The sequence below is a fragment of the Lepisma saccharinum genome, chromosome 25, assembly GCF_977018435.1.
Source record: "Lepisma saccharinum chromosome 25, izLepSacc3.1, whole genome shotgun sequence".
Taxonomy (NCBI): Eukaryota; Metazoa; Arthropoda; class Insecta; order Zygentoma; family Lepismatidae; genus Lepisma; species Lepisma saccharinum.
Window position 1 is genome coordinate 51,313,099 of NC_139253.1, and position 19,001 is coordinate 51,332,099.

At 36.2% G+C, this 19,001-nt stretch overlaps 1 protein-coding gene across 2 annotated transcripts in view; it reads left to right on the top strand.

The window, feature by feature from the left end:
- Window positions 1–19,001, top strand: part of LOC145978561 (uncharacterized) — a 39,071-nt gene that overhangs the window by 8,277 nt on the left and 11,793 nt on the right. The window contains exons 2-4 of one of the 2 annotated variants that reach the window (XM_083111256.1): window positions 7,291–9,151; window positions 13,421–13,532; window positions 18,472–18,563. In XM_083111256.1, the coding sequence (XP_082967382.1) occupies window positions 7,318–9,151; window positions 13,421–13,532; window positions 18,472–18,563 (2,038 nt within the window). In that variant the 5' untranslated portion in view covers window positions 7,291–7,317. Of the gene's footprint in view, window positions 1–7,290; window positions 9,152–13,420; window positions 13,533–13,613; window positions 13,726–18,471; window positions 18,564–19,001 lie in introns of both variants that reach the window. The other variant, XM_083111255.1, reaches the window with a different exon arrangement.

Below are 19,001 nucleotides of genomic sequence, written 5' to 3' on the forward strand. Positions count from 1 at the left end.
ATTTCAGTCAACGTCGAGAAGCCCAGTTCACACAAATAAGTAGTTGAAAATGGTAATAACACATTAACTGCCATCTCGGAGATAGCCGGGTATTCACTGTTTATTGACAACCAAAATGTATCCAAAGGCACTTCGAAAAATTTTAATTTCAATATTCTGTCTGCTTTCAAATCTGCCAGTTCCTCTTGTAAGCGTAAATTTTTTGGAAGATATTTCGAATCCATACTGAATGGATCATGAACCCAGTCAAAATCTTCAACGGTCTCTCCAAAATATTTTTTGAAAGTCTGCTGCGAGAGTACTAAATGTTTTTTTTAATTAAGTCCATCAACACCTTGTTATCGTCAGCAAGGGGCCATACAGTTTGGAACATCTCACACGATCCATTTTCAATTTTCTGTATCCACAAGTTCATCTTATTAATAAATCCTTGAATCTTATCCATACTAGTCAGAATATTTTCGTTTCTACCTTGCATTTTTCTGTTTAGTTCATTCAAGTGTACGCAAATATCGGAAAGATATGCCAACTTAGATATCCATTCATCATCTGCAAATAAATCCGCATACTCATGCCCCTCAATAGTCAAAAATGAAAGTACCTCCTCTTTAAGTTCAAACATTCCCGTTAACACTTTACCTCGAGATAACCATCGTACTCCTGTATGTAGCAGAAGTGTAGTGTGCTCTGATCCCATTTCTTGACGCAAAACGTTCACGACTTTTACTACTTCGTCCATCACAATTTTCAGGGGAGATGGCAAAGACTTAGCAAGAATGGCTTCGCGGTGAATGATACAATGGTCGGTTCGTAAGTTAGAATTTACTTCGCGTATTTTACCCACGAATCCTTTCACTCGGCCTGTCATAGAAGCGGCTCCGTCTGTACAAACTCTAACGCAGTCCTCCCATGTTGATTCATTACGGACCACATATTCATTAGTCCTACGAAATATTTCTTCTCGCTCGGGTAGTTCTTTGCAAAAAAAGAAATTACTTGCAATTACATCCCCATCAACATACCTTACGTAGGAATATCGGTGGACTCGTCGATCTGAAGTGAGAACTTTCGACTGCTCTTTATTTTCTCCTTCATAATGTCTTCGATGTCACTAACTCGGCGGCTGATTGTGTCAGCATAGAGAGGAATTTTTGAAATTTCAGTAGCAGCTTCTGAACCCAGGACTATTTTTACCATTTCTTTACACGCGGACCTTAACAACATTTCTGCTATTGTGTGTGGTTTTTTGGCCTTTGCGATAAGTTTCGGCTACCTTATAGCTACCTGTACTTTTGGCGAAACACATACCGACGTAGTCATGAGCGTCACTTGTTTTTTATTTTGTTCCAACAACCGACGAAAATAATTTACATCTTTACTTAACAAAGAGGAATGTTTTGTTGACAAATGTAGTTTTAATTTGCTGGGAACCATATCAGCATTGCTGAGTTTTTAACCACACACAACACACTCAGGGATTGGGCATGTTTTGTCACCACACCAAAAAAAACCTTAAGATAAATAGTTATCACTATATTGCCGGTGAACTACTTTCTGTTTCTTTTTTTCGGGCTCGATGGTTTCACTACTTGCACTCGAGGATGGACCACTCCGTAGAAGGAACTTATCCATATCGAAAAAAGAAATAGTAAGACTGGTGTAGCAATTCAATATTCGCACTACTGCAGAGCACAGCTGTGATAGAACTGAACTGAAATACTGTAATTGTTGTCTGACAATGTGTGGGTCCTTCGGCGAAGGAAAAGAGCAATAAAGTTTAAGAAGCGCAGACAAACAGGCACAAAACAGCCAGCCGTACACAAAAGATGCAATGTTACAAAGAACTCGTTTGAATAGCTCTATTGTATGATTGGTGCGGGCCGCTAAAAGGCTTGCTAAATGTCTTACGCGGCTTTCTATGCGGTGAACACAAAGCTTGCTGCCTGTAACCCATCAAACCGGCCCAATGTTACAGGCGATGATTACTATAACAATATTGAGTAAATAAATTAAATTTAATTTCTATGAAAATATAACAGTTATCAGCAAGAATAAACAAACACCTTCTTACTTAAAATCGACAATTAATTTCTTACAATATTCCAATAGTAGGTAAAAGTTCGCGTCACACCTTTCACCTTGTGACGGCACACTAGTGTGCCGCGGCACACCGGTTGCGGAACACTGCTTTAGATGAAGAAAGGAAAGTGTTTGGGGGGGGGAGAAATCAAGACTATTAGAAGGAGAAGGCTAGGGCCATACCTGATTACGTGGTCCTTGACGTTTTAAGTTTCAAGTTTTTAAAGTTTAGCTTTTAACCCGTAATGGGGTTTTATGATGAAAGAATTGGGTGTGAAAGTTTTATCAAAACATTGGCAAGTTTTTAGCAACCAAGGAAAGAACCTGAAGAAGGGAGCAGTCGACTTCCGAAACGTTGTTTTATAAACAATTCATACTCACAAATCGTAAATATACTGTTTTTGGTATTTTATTAAATACTTAATTTGTCACAAAGTGAGTAATTCGCACAAGCACAAAATATCGATTTAAATCAGGGTGGTTTTTTTTTTTTTAAATCACCTAATTTAAATCTTGAATTAAATCAATCAACCTTGGTGGTAATCAAATTTATTATTCATTTAACCTGTCGAAATTGTTTAAACTCGTTTTCTCTTTTTATTTAAATAATGAAATCACATTTTATTTCACCTAAAGAATTGTTTCATCCTTTCTTGAGGTGTGTACGCATAGATAGATAGGTTACATTAGCCACCTGATTTTGTTTTTTTGCGTGTGTGTGTTTTTAATTGGAGGATTTTCTTATTTATTTATTTTTTCATGCATTTTTGTTAGTGAAATTTGCTTGCATGAAGATACAGACAGAAATCATTATTATCCTGGTCCTGCATGATTGTTTATATACTATGTGTTATTTAGGTTTGTTTATATAATATGTGTTGTGTAGTAGCACTGACTGTAGTCAGTGCCTGAAGTGGAAAATGTTAGCTATGAGTAGGGGAATGTGTAATCAAGTCTTGGGGGTTTAGACAACTGGGAGGATGCTTTGTAAACATTTTGCTAGCTGGAGATGCCATCATCCTTCACTTCGAGCACCGACTGTATTCATAATTAGGAGATGATTTCCAGTCCAAGTTTGTTTGTATGTTTACTAGTCTCTGTTGTCTCACATTCTCATTCTCCCTATTTCTCTCTCCTCTCTCTTTCTGTTTGCAATGTTTGTTTGTATGTGTGCAGGAAGGGGTGTTTGAATGCAGATGTGCACTTTCCATGTACACAATACTTAAAAAATTGCTGCTATCAAGTTCCTGTAAGATAATAATTGTTTGTGAAATTGTTTATGAATTCACCTATCTTATTCCTATATGTTGATTTTAATCATCCCAACTCAAGAAGCTAAGATAGGACAGGCCACTCCTTTGAGTGGCAAGTTCATACAGAATTATCTCTCAATGGATATGTTATCTGGTTCAAGGAAGTTCACTGACAGATAAATTGATATTTCCTTGATAACTACATATTACAATGTTTTAAATATGGCAAGTATTATCTGGTAACCTGCAAAGGGTTATGTACCTCATGATTTTATTTAAATGGCAGGTAAAATCTAGTCCAAAGTACAATAGACATAACTGTGAATATGATCTAAAGTAGACAACTTGGACATGGAAATATTGATTAATATATTAGTGTGATTCATGATTTAAATCAAGATATTCTGTTGAGATTATCAGTCAGGTCAGTTACTGATAGGTTTCCAAACCTTTGAGATCTAGTGCCAGCCACATGATCAAGGATTGAACTGTAATGACGTAAGCCTGGGTTTTATGTACAGTGAAACCCAGATTTTAAATGTTTCTACATTCTTTTTTTAATTTTTATTTATTGGTTTTTACCTTGGCTGCTTCAACATACATTTATATTATCTTCATTGTTAACATAAAGTGGACAGTCGAGTGTTGAAAAATATTACAAGAACCTGGCAGTTGGGAGAGGCAATCGCCCTCCTCATTTAATCAAATTATTGTCAGAATTAACCATCAATATCAGTTTTAATTACCTTCCCTCACCTCTTGCCAAATTCACAAATGAAATGACTGGGTTGGTGTGCCTGTGATAAGTTCAATGAACAACTTGCCATGTAAGATTCCATGCATTACCTCAAGATTATGCTTGTCAGTGCTTACAAAACACTAAAATCACATATTTATGTGTCCTAATACTATATTGTACACAATCATTTAGTTTAATAATCATTTATATGGTTTTACATCTCCCACTAATGAAGTCATCCAATTCAATTCAAGTTTTAAGTTCATGATGAGGGCTTTTCATGTGAATCATATTCATTATTAAATCAAATTTTAAAGAATATAGGAAATGGCAAATGATAATTTAGTCTGTGTCCGTCTTATGTCAAGTGTAAGAGCATTTGCACACATACACACACACACACACACACACCATCAAAATCTGTGTTTTCCCCAACACTGACATATCAGCAGGTGTTACTGAAACTGCTGCAAATGTGGTCTAGCATGATAAACTTTCCAGAACAACGACTAGTAGATCGGTATGCAATTAGCTCTCCTCAACAAATCGCTTGTCAGACCAACGCCCCATACACCTCAGGCTATGAAAATACAGACCCCAAGTAATAGCTGTCTCAATGAAGACACTATTATAAAGTAGAGTATATTCAACTTTTCATCATGAGTAAATTTAGATATGACATTGTGATGATACAATTTTCGTAAACTGGGAAAAAGTTATTTTTGCACTTGCCATAGTGTCCAAGCATTTCCTGAGGAGATATGCGTTATCCCATTACTGTATCCAGTGATTTCGCCATGCGCCCCCAACAACCCCACCTACATTTTTTTTCAAGAACCCTTAATTTATGGTGTTATTTGCGCTAAATTTACCCTTCCACCCCCTAAATACAAACTTACACCACTCCCAGATGGAAAATTCTTATGAAGCTCCGACTATATTTTTATCTTGAATGGTGACTGACAGCTGCTCCACCAAGCACTCTAAAGTTGCTGTTCTCATTCTAAAATAATTGACAAATTTTAGTTTGTCACCATGCTGTTTTCCAAAAAGTGTATAAAACTACCTTCCAGAGATCTTTGCGCATTTATTGGATGCATGGTGTTGTGTATCTATGGTGGTTGTGTTTATATTGAAGATGCTAAATGCAAAAAACACAAAAGATAAAACCTTCTATTCCAGGTGGAAACCATCTCCATTTAGGACTTTGACCATCACTTATTGCACCCCCCACCAAGGTATTTCCTAGAACTTCAATTTTTTTTGTTGCCTGTGCCTGTGCAAAATCTATGTCAGTGTTGTTGCTGATAATGACTACGACAAAATATCCACACATGTGTTGTAGGTGCTTAAATTCTTCATCAAAGTCTAATTTTGCTCTTTTAGTGGCCCACACTCTATATACTCATGTTACAAGCAAATGGTTTGTGCCAATTCTTTCATGTACAAGAATTTACTTACCTTTATACAGGGTATTCAATTTCAAACAGGACCCATTGTAAAAATGGAATGAATGTAAATGTAAATATACATACATTTGCCACAGCATATGTTGTAAATGACATCCCTGCAGTTCAATGCATTTTTCTCCATGTTTCGCCATGTTCTTAGCAATCCTATGGAGCCTTCTTTGTCGATACTCTGGATGGCATCAATGATCATCTTGAGCTCCTTAAAGACCTGGAGATCTTGGTAGTCATCATCCTTTAAATACGATAGTGCCGCTAAAAATTTCCTTCAGCATCATGATGTTGGAATTGCTGTATGACAGGTCACACTGTATTGCTGTAACCAGCATTCACGTTCATTGTCTTTCAGAAAATCTGTGAACTGTCTGACAGTATCTTGATAGGTCTGGGCATCCATGGTTGTTTTCAGACTTTCAACAGTCATGGCTCCCCTCCACTGCCAAAATCTGCATGCCCTTGCCCTCAATAAAAATAGATAACTACATGTGATGTGACCATGAAAGATTAACACAAAATCTCTTCATGTGTTTATTTACTGTTCATACACATCCAAGTAATGGAAATATAATATATGTGATTAATACAGGTGGTGTACAATTTTTTTGACGTTTATAAGCAGGTGTCATTTTATTCAGCAATATGATATTCATGAGATAAAAATGTAAGAAAAGCTGGATAATATATGTTAAAAACAGGGACACAGCCATCTTTAGATTTACTAATTTAATTGTAGTCCTGTTTCTTCTACCAAGCTTAGTGTACGAAAGTAATCACCAGTGCTTTCATCTTTAATCTTTCTCTTACAAAGCATTCTTTTGAAGGCTGACACCTTGTCTGATAGTTGCAGGATTCCCTTGTACCTTGTAGTTACAGTCAGAACATTGAGTTGTGGAAAATATCAGAAAGTTATGCCAATTTCTAATGAAGTTGTCAATGAAGTTTCAGCATTTGCTTGTCTTCTACAAGTGCAGTTCCTGTCTCAGTTCAAAAACATGAGAGATGACATTGCCGATGGACAACCAACGTGAGTAGCAATAATACGGAAGAAGAAAATATATTTTTTCATTAACTTTCAGAAGAAGGAAATAGATTTTTTGAAGTTTTTGCACCTCCCTTGCGAAACTTCGCTGCCTCTCCAGAGGCACGCATCACAGTTTGAATATTACTGTGTTAGATCATTGACAACTCCCTGTGTGACATCTGACTCATTAGAACTGTTTCTGCATCTGAGGAATTAATTTGCTTCATCTCCACTACCTTCCCCACCAAGCATAGCTATCTCAATGGAACAATACCCAGCCCCTGTCGCGGAGTGGTTAGCACATCGCACTACGACGCTAGGGGTCCCAGGTTCGAATCCTGGCCTGGGCATGGATATTTGAGTGTGTCCATTCATCAATTTCATCATATCATCACTCATCCCCATCTTCACAAATTAGCCAAAAGTGGCACAAAAGCGAAGTAAAATAAAGCAAATCAAATCAATGGAACAATACAGGAATCAAGTTACCTCTGGAAACTAAATAGCACACAATTATGTACTCATCATTGTGCGGTCCTGCTTTAAATTGAACACACTGTAATTTCATATTTAAACGTATTATGTGTATTGTAAATTTGTGAAAAACAACAGCCTTTTTCAGACATGAAACATGTTGTATGTTACATCTTATCTAGAATAAAGTAAATGTAAAATCGTTTTGAAGGAACTGCAGCTGTAACTTAGTCTCATTGTATTGTACAATTTCAGGTAGATCAGTAAACCACATCTGAGAAGATGGACAATTGTCAAGAAGTTGGTAATTTAGCAGGGTCTTTAGAGTACTTGAACATTGACAAGTTCACGTCGGGTAATGAGAAGGACAGTCCACATGCAGCAATTGAGCGAGCATGCAGCAGCAATTTAGCTAGCAGCAAAATCAATGCCCCAGCAGCTTCTGTTATGAAAAAACATGATGAAGATTCTTCCTCATCTGAGGACGAGGACTCGTGGGAAGACTATGATACTATGGAAGAGGAGGAGGAGGAACTGGAAGAAGAGGAGGAGGAATTGGTTGAAGAAGAGGAGGAGAGTGACTCATCATCTGCTGAAGAGGATGCCAATGAAGCGTCAAAAACAAGAACCAATTTAATGTGTAGTAAAAGAGCTCCAGCAGAGTCGCATCTTACCAATAAAACGCATGGTCATGAGCTCCGGAGTGAAAGCAGGTTCACCAAGGCTACAGGGTCAAACAGAGGACAAGAGATGAGAAAACCTCAAAATATTTTTCATGAGAAAAGGTTCCAAGTTGGAAATAAGGAAGTGAAGCAAGGATGTGTTCCTGGCAAGCCTCCACGTGAAATATATTGTACTGCATGTAAATCTGGCATGTCTAAGCATGACTGGATTCAACACCAATCAGGAAAGAAACACTGTAAAAAGGTAGAGCAGGCACTTCTGTTTTCAAAGCTTGCTGGTGGTACTGCCAAAAGTGAAAGACCCAAACCAATTATAGACGAGAATAATTACCGTTGTAATTTTAAGTTTAGGGAAAAGAAAAAGTTGCCCGAAGGAATAGTTATTACCCGAGGTCAGCTTGGTCATAATGTCTACATGTGCCTTGTATGCAACAGAGTCTTACCGCCTGGTAAGGGGATAGCTAGAAGTCATGTTAAAGGTAAAAAGCATCAAAGTATACTTGAGGAATTTTTATTTTCGGGCGAAGAGCCGAAAGCGATGGAAAAGGAAGCCATTTCGTTCCCACTAGGTCCTCCAAAGGAATCCATCAGCAACAAAGAAAATCTTGAAAGTAATTCAACAACAGCAAGCAAATCATGTAACAGTGAAAGTGGGAAGGAGAATAAAGCAGAAAGCAACAATTCCCCTGCTCGTGTGCAGCATGGAGGTGGTAAAGCAAGTGAAGCAATCCGTAAAATTGCAGGTCATATATATAGGTGTGATGTGTGTAAGATGCAAATTGTTGGAGAACAAAATACTAAATGGCATGCAGAAGGAAAGACTCACCAGCAGAACTTACGCCTCATGGATGGTGGTAGAGAGGACAGTAAGGTGCAGAATAATGTTAAAATAAGGTACAAGTGTGACCTTTGTAACTCTAGAATTTATAATGAGAAGTGTTGGAGCGAACACATGCAATCCAAAAGACACACCTTGGCCATGAAAGAGAAAAATGACAGTCTACTAAATGACAATGTGGAGTATATAGCACGAGAAATAAAATGTGAAATATGTAACATTATCCTGTTTGGTGACAAAGTAACTGTCGAAAATCACTTGCAAGATAAAAAGCATCTTTCTTATTATCAACCTCCGTGTAATACCAGTAATGGAGAACTTCCTAAACAAGGTACGAACAGCCCATATAATGAGAAATTTTCAAGTGAAGGTCCACGTATACAGCAGCCCGGAGTGTTTTTGAGAAATCCTCCTATTAATCTCCGAGGTACAGCATTCACAAATCCTGCAAGAAAAATGCAAGCTGAAGGAGCTAATTCTAAGGGTCAGGCTCAAAGCAATGATGGTGAAGCGAAGAAAATGCCAAATAAGAAACGAAAGCAACATAACGGGAAGAAACATCAAGAGGAGAAAACAAATAAAATATTTGTCACAGGTAAGACTGACTTTCTTTTTAATTGTTTCTGTTAGCTAGCGTTATTCATTTGAACCATGCACATTTTCACTTTTGGTAAAGAACACAGATAGCAATATTGATGCAGCTTGCAGTTCACAAGCTCATATTCTGTATTTGTAGAACAAACAAAATCACATTTCCTAACGCAAAGTGAATTAAACAATTTTGTATGTGATCTAAATCTTTCCAAGGAACAGGCCTAGCTTTGGTGATTGTGGCTGAAAACGTTATATTTTTTAGAACAACATGTACATGTATGTTCATATCAACACTGACAGTTGCAATCAACATTTTTCTTCTTTTCCGATTCACTTTGATAGAAAAGTTTGATTCACGTGTCAAAACTTGACTCAAAACTGTCTTATTACTAAACTGATGATTTATATGCTTCAAAACCACAAAAATGTGCATGCAAGTAATACTGCAAAAACCTTTAATTATTCTTCTATTCTACAAAAAATTGGCCTACACTTTAAACTGTAGATCCAATCCTGATTAGCCCATCTGAGCACAAAATGGACTCAAAATGAAGAAAAAGTAAAACTTGCTACACAGACAAAACACCATAAGTAAACTTACTGTTTTTTGTGAAAATGTATCTAGACTTCTTGCAGCAATTCATGTTGTATTATTCAACTAAGTTTTTTTCTTCAAGATATAAAAGAGTCACTCTCCTGCACGTATCTGTCATACTAGTCTGTAGGCTGCAAAAGATCTCTAATATTACAGGAAGTAACAGAAGCAAATTTCATGAATATTAGATAAGGTTCCTCTATTTGCACTGGAAGGTGAAGAAAATAAGTATTCTCACCTCCTTGTAATAAATATTACAAAAGGCAACGTTTTCATCGATAACATAGCACTTCTCCTGATAGAGAGGATGCTAGATCAGAACAAAGGGATTGAGCATCCATAATATAATAGACAGGAAAGTTAATAGTAAGCAATTAACCTTTACTTATTCATTCTCTTTAATTTTACTTGTCTGATTTTAAGATATGAATTCCGATGCCAAGCAGTGGTTTCATTCACCTTCTTGGCTGTTTTTGAACCGACTGTGAACCTTCCTTGAAATAAAGTTTAGGAACATGCTATTGGACATTTTGCCTACCATTAGCTTTGGCACTGACTGCACGTGAACATCTGTCGTCTGAATTTTTTAGCTTACTATAACCCTTGCTAGGAGTGGAAATGAATGCAACTCATACGCCCAGGTGGTAACAACCATGCTAGTGACAGTAGCCTGCTTTGGGAATTTTAAGTTTTAGTCCAACTGTGTTTTTAACTATGCCTGTTGTTACATTATGAAACACAGTGCACACAAAATTAAAATTATTAATTAATTCCGAGCTTTTGACCCCACCTCAAGGTCATCATCGGCAGTTCTGTACTGTCTGATGAATACTTTGCTGATTCAACCAGATGTCCTTGATATCCCACAATGTGCACAGGTTGGTTATGTTGAAATTCCGAACAACGTTTTGCCTTTTTGAGGTGTGCCAAGTGACAAATATTACTACAACAGTTGCCATTTAAATTTTGCTTGAAGTTATTCTAGTTTATAACGAGTACTTTAATGCTGCCCAATGTACTGTTATTTGTATTCATTTCCCATTCCTGAGGAAGGTCAAGATCGGTCTGAAAATTTGGACAAATGAAAATTCAATAATATAAATAATTTAATAAAATTTAAAACTTTGCTTTTACCACCAACAGCATATTTTTATCAGATTGAAAACAAAGAACACAAAAATTAAATTAATTTTATCAATGTATGAGTTTGATTTAGAATACTATTACTTTTTTTGTTTTCCAGAGTGAAAATTTATAGATAGAGGTTTTGTTTTGTAGACTAGATATGCAAATTATTAGAGAATAGATGTGTTCTAATTATGTATTTTCTTATGAAATTACTATATTTCAAACTATGCCAATGCAAGGTGTCTGCAGATCTGTTAGTCAAATGTGTAACACTAAGGATGGGGAATGATAAATGACACTGGAAGGGGGGTGGGGGCTGCTAAGATGTGTGTTTTTCTTGTACATTGTTAAATGTACAAACCAAACTGCACTATTCCTGTGCACAGTGATATACAAGGTGGCTAGAAAGTAACTCCCTATTAAAAAAACTTACAACTTTTGTGAGTAGCATCGCATTTGCATGAGGCAAAATGCACTGTGATCCCTGAAGTGGTAGAATGTAATTGCTAACTTCTGCTTTCTCCTAACAGTGACTTGAGCAACCCATAATGACCCAATGTCTGATACTGCGTGAGCATTCTCAGTGGACATGTTGTCACGAAGTGTGGTAATCCTTGATGCCAGTGCAGAAATAGTGATGGAGTGTTCATGAACCTCGTGCTTCAGTGGATGCCAAGACCATCAGAAAATGAAGATTCCCAAGCTGATGACCACATGAACTATGATAGATACCCGCAGAAGCAATTACCTCTCAACATCCAGATTGGAGGAAAATGTTCAAGAGGTGCAGGATATATTTGTTTGAAGTCCCGTGGTCATAAGCTTGGAATGGTAGTATAAGATAGTGTTGGCATCCACTGAAACACAAGGTCCATTAACACCCTGGCACCATCTCTACACACCTGTACCACAGACTGCCACACTTCGTAATGGGATGCCAGCTGGACATGCTCATGCAGTGTCAGACATCTGATCATTATGAGCTGCTTGTCACTGTTAAAAGAAAGCAGAAGTTAGCAATTAAATTCAAGGATCACAGTGGACTTTGTTTCATGCAAATGTGATGCTATTTACAAAAGTTATACAGTGGAACCTTGATTTTATGTTTTTCAGGGGACCAACCTGAAGAAACTTAAAATACGGGAAGATGTAAAATCGAGGAAAATTTTATAACATTTTGCTATGTTGGGATCATCAAGATTGAATCTATAATTAAGGAAAATGTATATTTGGGATTCCACTGTAATTATTTTTCAATAGGGATACTTTCCAGTCACTCTGTATGTTCCAAAATCACATATAAAATAATACTGCATGCAGATTTTTTTAAAAAATATGTTAATAGTTCATAATATTTACAAGATATGTTTAAGAAAACTCATAGGAACTAAGACTGCAGAGTTACAGTATTGTAACATTATCTTATGTGCTTGGACTTTTTATGTATATATTGTTTAAACTAGAAAAACATATGTATATAGTTGTCTTGATCAACTCTTTATATAAACTACTCAGCCCGTGAATATTATCCATCCATCAAGTTCCAGGGAAAGAAAGACTTGGTAGCAAATTAATACACTGAAATGAAGTATTCACTTATCTGCAAAACTGTTTTCTTTTATGAAGTTCTATTAATTTCGGTGTTCAGTGCCACCATCCTTTATGAGAGCTTGCAGATGGTGGCAGTGACAACTGAAATTAATGAACTTCATCAACGTATTCATCCATCATCTGCCAATTTGGTTCAATATAGAAATAGAGCAATTGCCTAACATTCCTAGATGTGCTAGTGTATACATCAAATATCAACATCTACGTACAGGAAGCAAACGCAGTGGGAAACATGTGCACTATAAGTCACCAGCTGAAGAATACAAAAAGGGCATTCATCCACTGCCTAAATTCAAGAGATACAAGCACCTGTTGAAATACCATATTATGCTATTACATATGCTATTACCGTTAACTCTATATTGATAACAATTTATTCTTAGTTTTCACCATCTTGATCCAGTGGCATCACCCATCTCAATAATCCACCGATAATCGTATGAAATCGAGAATAAAGTTTCCCTGATAACAATATTATGTCAATTTCACGTCAACACGGCACTATAAAAAAGTAGCTGGGGATATAAGAGGGGTTGGGCGACGCAGCCAATATAACAGTATCACGTCACGTGCAAAATGTATAATCATGGCAAAAGTTGGTCTATGTGGGCCGGAACATCATAATGGGGAATGGGGGCAGGCACCCCAGTTCACATGCACGAAGAGCCAAATCCGGCTTCAAGAGAGCTAAGTTGGCAACACTGCCACAGGGGAAGACCTCCGTGGAGACTGTTCCGCATACTGTTTGACTCTGTATTCATCCAATAATAATCAAAGGGATGATCAAACTTTGGAATGTTTGTTTTTGTAGTGTGCTGTAGTGAAGAATCGAACTGAATGCACATTCATTTGTTTTGTGTTTGTATATTGACACACTTCTTTTTTTATTATTCTTTCTTTTCCGGTGCCCTTTAACAAGCTTGTTTTGTTTTAAAGGTTTTCCGAAAAGAGTTGACCTGAGTACTTTATACAAGTTTTTCAAGACATATGGCTATATTGAATATCTCAGGGTATATGCAGGAGCAGCTGTTATTGAATTTTCAGAAAGGTAGGAATATGTATTTTAGTTTCTTTTTTTTTTTTTTTTTTTTTTTTTTGCATGGTCCAAATTTATTTTTTTATCTTCAAGGTTTTCGGAAAGGTGTTCGAAAGACAGCTTTGATCAACTTTTTCCAGTCTTATGGAAGTGTGGACAGTATACTAGCATATGAAAAATATGCTATTGTTAAATTCTCAGACAGGTAGGAATAGCACATATTTCTGTGTTCTTTCTTTATAGTTATTAATAATATGGGTGAAATGTTATCTTCTTAGCCTCCCTGATGGCACAGTGGAAGCGTCGTAGCCTTGTAATCAAGGGGTCCCGGGTTCGATACCCGGTGGAGGCACATAGTGGTTTGGACCCCAGTTTAAACTGTAGGTCCAGTCCCAATTAGCCTTACTGTGCATAAAGTGGACTTAAACACCAACTCAATCAATCAATCAATGTTATCTTCTTGAAGTAAAATTATCACAGACCTGGATACTCTTGGATGGCGATAAGAGGAGTCATCGTCCCTCACCACTGCTCAGACCTGTTCCATAAACAATGATCCTTAATAATTTATAAAAATAATATTCATGCTGATGATAATGAGAATCCACAAGTGTCTGTTGTATCTATGATTACAAAACAAGAATTTTAAATCAACAAGTGGTAGTAACTTTTTCTTTTTTGGTTCAGGTCAAATAACCTACCCCTCTTAAATATGCCATTTTCTCAAGGTTTATCAGGAATATGGGTTATATTATGATAATTGTTAATCAACCATGCCTTGCCTGGGACTCAGAACCCACATTGTTTCAGTACATCACACAACCCTCTGCTGAGGCTAAGTATTTAAGTATATGAAACTAATTAAAATATATTTTATGTATAAAGGTTTGTATATTATTACAATTCAAATGTGTGTTAGAATATAATTTCAGGAACAGTATTTCTGCTTCCAAATAATGTCACTGGATCTGTCATGGAATCATCACCCTCTTTATCGAATTAAATACAAACTTCCAAGAAGTTAAGCTTAACTGCAACTTAACATGCCTTCTCTTTGTCCTTATCCTGAACAAATGATTTTCGAGCCACATTATCCTTAAGAATCCCTCCAAAGACAACTTCCACTTTTTCCTCTTCTCAATGGCCAACTCTTCATTAAATTTATTTTTAAGGCACTTGTAAGTTATGGCTTATTGAAAATTTATGGCAATTGTGTCTCAACAAGGAATCAAACCAAGTCCCTTGTCATTCATTGTCAAATATGTACCAACAGCTACAGATCAGGGCTCTATAATCAGTACAAATTGCATAACTTATTAGCAGTCTATGCAAACTTGTTATTTGCAGGTATACTGCAACTTCTCGTTGGCCATATATACTTTCAAAACACTAATTCTATCTCCCTTCAAGGAACACATTATTGACGGACTGAAAGTGCCACCTGAGTTAGGAAAATATGCAAAGTTGCAGATCCATGTCTTTTGTATTTCAAATTGCAATATTTCTGCAATCAGGGCACCTATAGAAGGGATTCAGACGGCTTTGGAAAAGTCTTAAAGGGCTCTTTCACATGAGATATAGCATGCCTATGTCAGGGTAAAAGAAAAGTACAATTTAAGGTGAGTAAAAAAAAATGGTAGCCATTTTGTCCAAAAACGGGTCTTTTATAATTTTCAAAAAATTATATGTCATACATACACCACTATTCAATAACTGTACAAATATGTTAAATTAGGATCCGGAATTATGTTAGATTAGGGTTAGGTAATTCATTATATATACATGTGTATCTGTAATTATTGTCATCAATTCTTAATTTACCCAGTACTATATGGTATTGTAATAATACAGTATTCTGGGCCAAGCACGTGACATTTTCACTTAGCAACGAGTCTCGTACCAGTGTACAGCCTGAATGGTATGTGCTACAATGAAATTCAAGTACTGTACATACAAACTTACCTATTTCCCACATCTTTCCCTTCTTTCAATTTTTTTTTGCTATGTGCAATAATAATGGGAGTTGCCTATGGGGCCAGACTTTTGAATCACCCTGTATTTCTAAGAATTGGGAATGCAAATATCAGTTTCGTGTAAGTTAAATCAAACAACATTGTTTCATTTCTGTTATACTTTTTCTTTTGAATTATAGTAATTTGTCTATTAAAATACATTATCATGCATTACCTACCCTAACCAAAATGTAACATTACTCCGGATCCCATTGGCATCCCTTTTTTTAAAAATTTTGTGCAGTTATTGAGTGGTAGTGTATGTATGACATAATTTTTTTAAATGAATTTAAAAATGTTTTTGAGAAAATGGCTACCAAGAGCTTTATACCACATTCAATTGTTTTTTACCCTGACATAAGCATGTATATCTTGATATCTTGTGTGAAAGATCCTTTCAAGATCTTTCCTTTCCAACGCCATTTGAATCACTTCTGTAGGTGCACCTATTGCCAAAATATTGGAATTTAAAATTGGCAAGTTGAAAAAATGGTTCAAATCATGCATTTTGCACCCCTATAATTTCAGAAGTACAAAAGACATGGATATCCAATTTTGCATATTTTCCTACCTCAAGTGGCCCTTCCAGTATGCCAAATTTCAAATGAATCAAAAAATGTAAGGTTGAGAACCATGTTGATTTGACTTGGAATGGCCCACATAGTCATCTTGATGAATGAAAAGGGACCAGAAAAATTCACAAATGAAAACATTTGAAATCAGAGAAATCTAGAAGGCCAGAGGTGGTCATAACAATGCAATGTGTATCACAAAACATTAAATCTGTCATATTTTTTTTTACATAAAATGAGTTTATCTGTGTTTCATTTTTTCAACTAATGAGTCCAATAATTTGTCCAATACTGTATATGGGGGGTTCATGGGCATCGGAAGGGGGTCGAACAGATCCATGGACTTTCCCTGGAATTTTGCATTCTTCATTTCAGGGTACAAAGAGCAGAAAGTTTGTTATTTTTATTGGTAATAACAGAAATAAAATTCACTTAGTTATTGGAACAGAATAACAAAAGTAAAAACTAAAAACTGCGTTAGATCAAAAAAAAAAAAATGTGTAAACTACAGGAACCAGGCTACGTTTTCAAATTCAACCATTTAATTCAAATAATAATTGGTTCCAAAGTTTTCAAATTTCCAAATTTTTTCCACTGGCTTTTGTGTGTAAAAGTTAGTAATAAAATATAACAACCATGCATTTCGGTACACTAACTTTATGAAATGTAAAAAAGATGAAAAACATTTGTGGATCAAGTGGAAGAATCTTCTCAAGGATATAATAATAATAATAAATTTTGAATAAAATTGGTTTATTTCTTTAGTTTATAATAGTTATTATTTATAATAACAATCATAACTATGCTGATGATAATTATTATTGTTTTTATTTCTACTATGCAAGTTTTATCAATGACCAGACTCTCCCTATAAATTTCTGGTGATGCCTATGAGGCACATGTGTGGGTGTAAAGACATGTAATTGCCAAGTAATAGAGCCTTTTTGGTCCTGTCAGTAAGGCATGTAGCTGCTATGTGGAAGACCAAGGGTAGTGATTTCAGGTAAGAATTTTTTCCATCAACTTACATGGATGGAGCTGATTTGGAGTTCCTCTAGCTCAAATAAGTGTCTCCTTGGGAGTAACCCTGAGGGGTAAAGGCAGCATGAGAGTGGTGCTGATCACATCACCTCCACAAATGACAGATTGTGAATGTTTGAGGCCCTACGTCTATATGTCTTCATGACGTGTTGCAATGTTCAGCTTTGCCTTTACCTTCAACAGACAAATAAAAAGTATCATTTTAGCTCTTTGTGAAATTAGTGTTTGCAAAATTTTCAGGTCCCCATGAAAGATTTATCTGATTGTATTTAGTTCCAGAAATCATACTTGGAAGTGAAATTTTGTAGACGTGCAAGTGATTGTGAAGTATTTATGAAAGCAAATAGCAAATGGTTACATGGTTATGTATCTATTCAAACGGATCAGCGCTATACCAGGTATCATATTCTGGTTAAATGTCGTAGGTTTTATGTAAATATTTTATACTTTCTCAATGTACTGAAATCAGAACATCTAAATCTAAGGTTTTACAGGAATTATAATTTTAAAAGTGCCGTGCTGCAGAAAAATAAATTAAGGGTGAAGTAGAAGGGAAATAGGTGTTTAATGCAAAGGCGACATTGGAGAGGGCAAAGTGTATAATACTACATGTATATGATGCTTTATACATTTTTGTGCCCTAGTTGGTTAGTTGTTTCAATCTTTACACCCAGGTGACAAAAGTGGTAAAGTTTGGTACTCTTTGTGCATAAACATATGCTATTTAGCCCATCCAAGCTACCCTATCATTGGAATTTAAAATATTTCTTATTTTCATAAGGATATTATTCTCAGGAACTTACTACATTATATAAAAGTCTTAAGAAACACATTTTCAATTTAGGCAAGCAACGGTTCAATTTTGTGAAGTAGCTTTTGAGTATCTCCCAGCATCGTGCTCAAGTGTAAAACTTAGAGCAACAAATGACCAATGAATTTCTCTTGAGAAACAACAACTAATTTGGTGCGTTCGGAAAATTTGGCACTGAAAAGCCCTATAGATCCTTCTGTCCACCATTGTTTGTCAACAATCACCATCTTATGATCTAACATTTGGTAAACTGAAAAATCTATCAAATACTAACTTACTGCTATATAAATTAAGCTCATTGACTAGCTTTTCCATGACTAAAAACTGTTAGACATTTTGCTTTCTACCTTTATTTACAGATTTCATGTTTTTATGTGTGGTAGGAAGGGTAGGTTTTAGAAATCATGTAGTTCCTGTGTGTTAGCTGAATGATGGTATGCCTATGTCTGTATGTGGATGAGTATCATATAATTTAGTGAACCATCTCACTCATGAAACAAATCATTTCATTTCAGGGCATCGGTGGAAAAGATTATAGCAGAGAAACAGTTGTTTTTGGATGATGATAAACTGCGAATAAGAGAATGGAAAGCACATTTTCAGCGAGGTAAATTCATGGTATAGTTTTAGGAAGTTGCATATATTATTCTGAAAGTTGTTTTATGTATATACAGAGGTTGATTCATTTATATTGAGCCGAATTCAATGTGCGACTGTACCGTGCATGCGCAATGCATCGCCGTGATATTGCCCCGAGGCAAGCAACAGTATCTCGTTAGTCATGCAGTAGAGCAGTGTGGTGGAGGGTAGTCTGATGCCGCCGTAACTGTGGCCGGTTTCTCGTACAGGGGCAAACTTCATCTCTGAAAGGTGGAGCGGAACGTCAAAATCAATGCTTTGTTTGAACCAGGTTGAACTGCACCAAGACAAGGCATTCAGCCACACGGCGAAAGCATCGTTGGAATTCTATCGCCGTATGGAACAGGAAACTGGAATTTCTGTAATTCCGTTCTCTGACATCCCTGTCAAGTCTTTCATGTGGCTC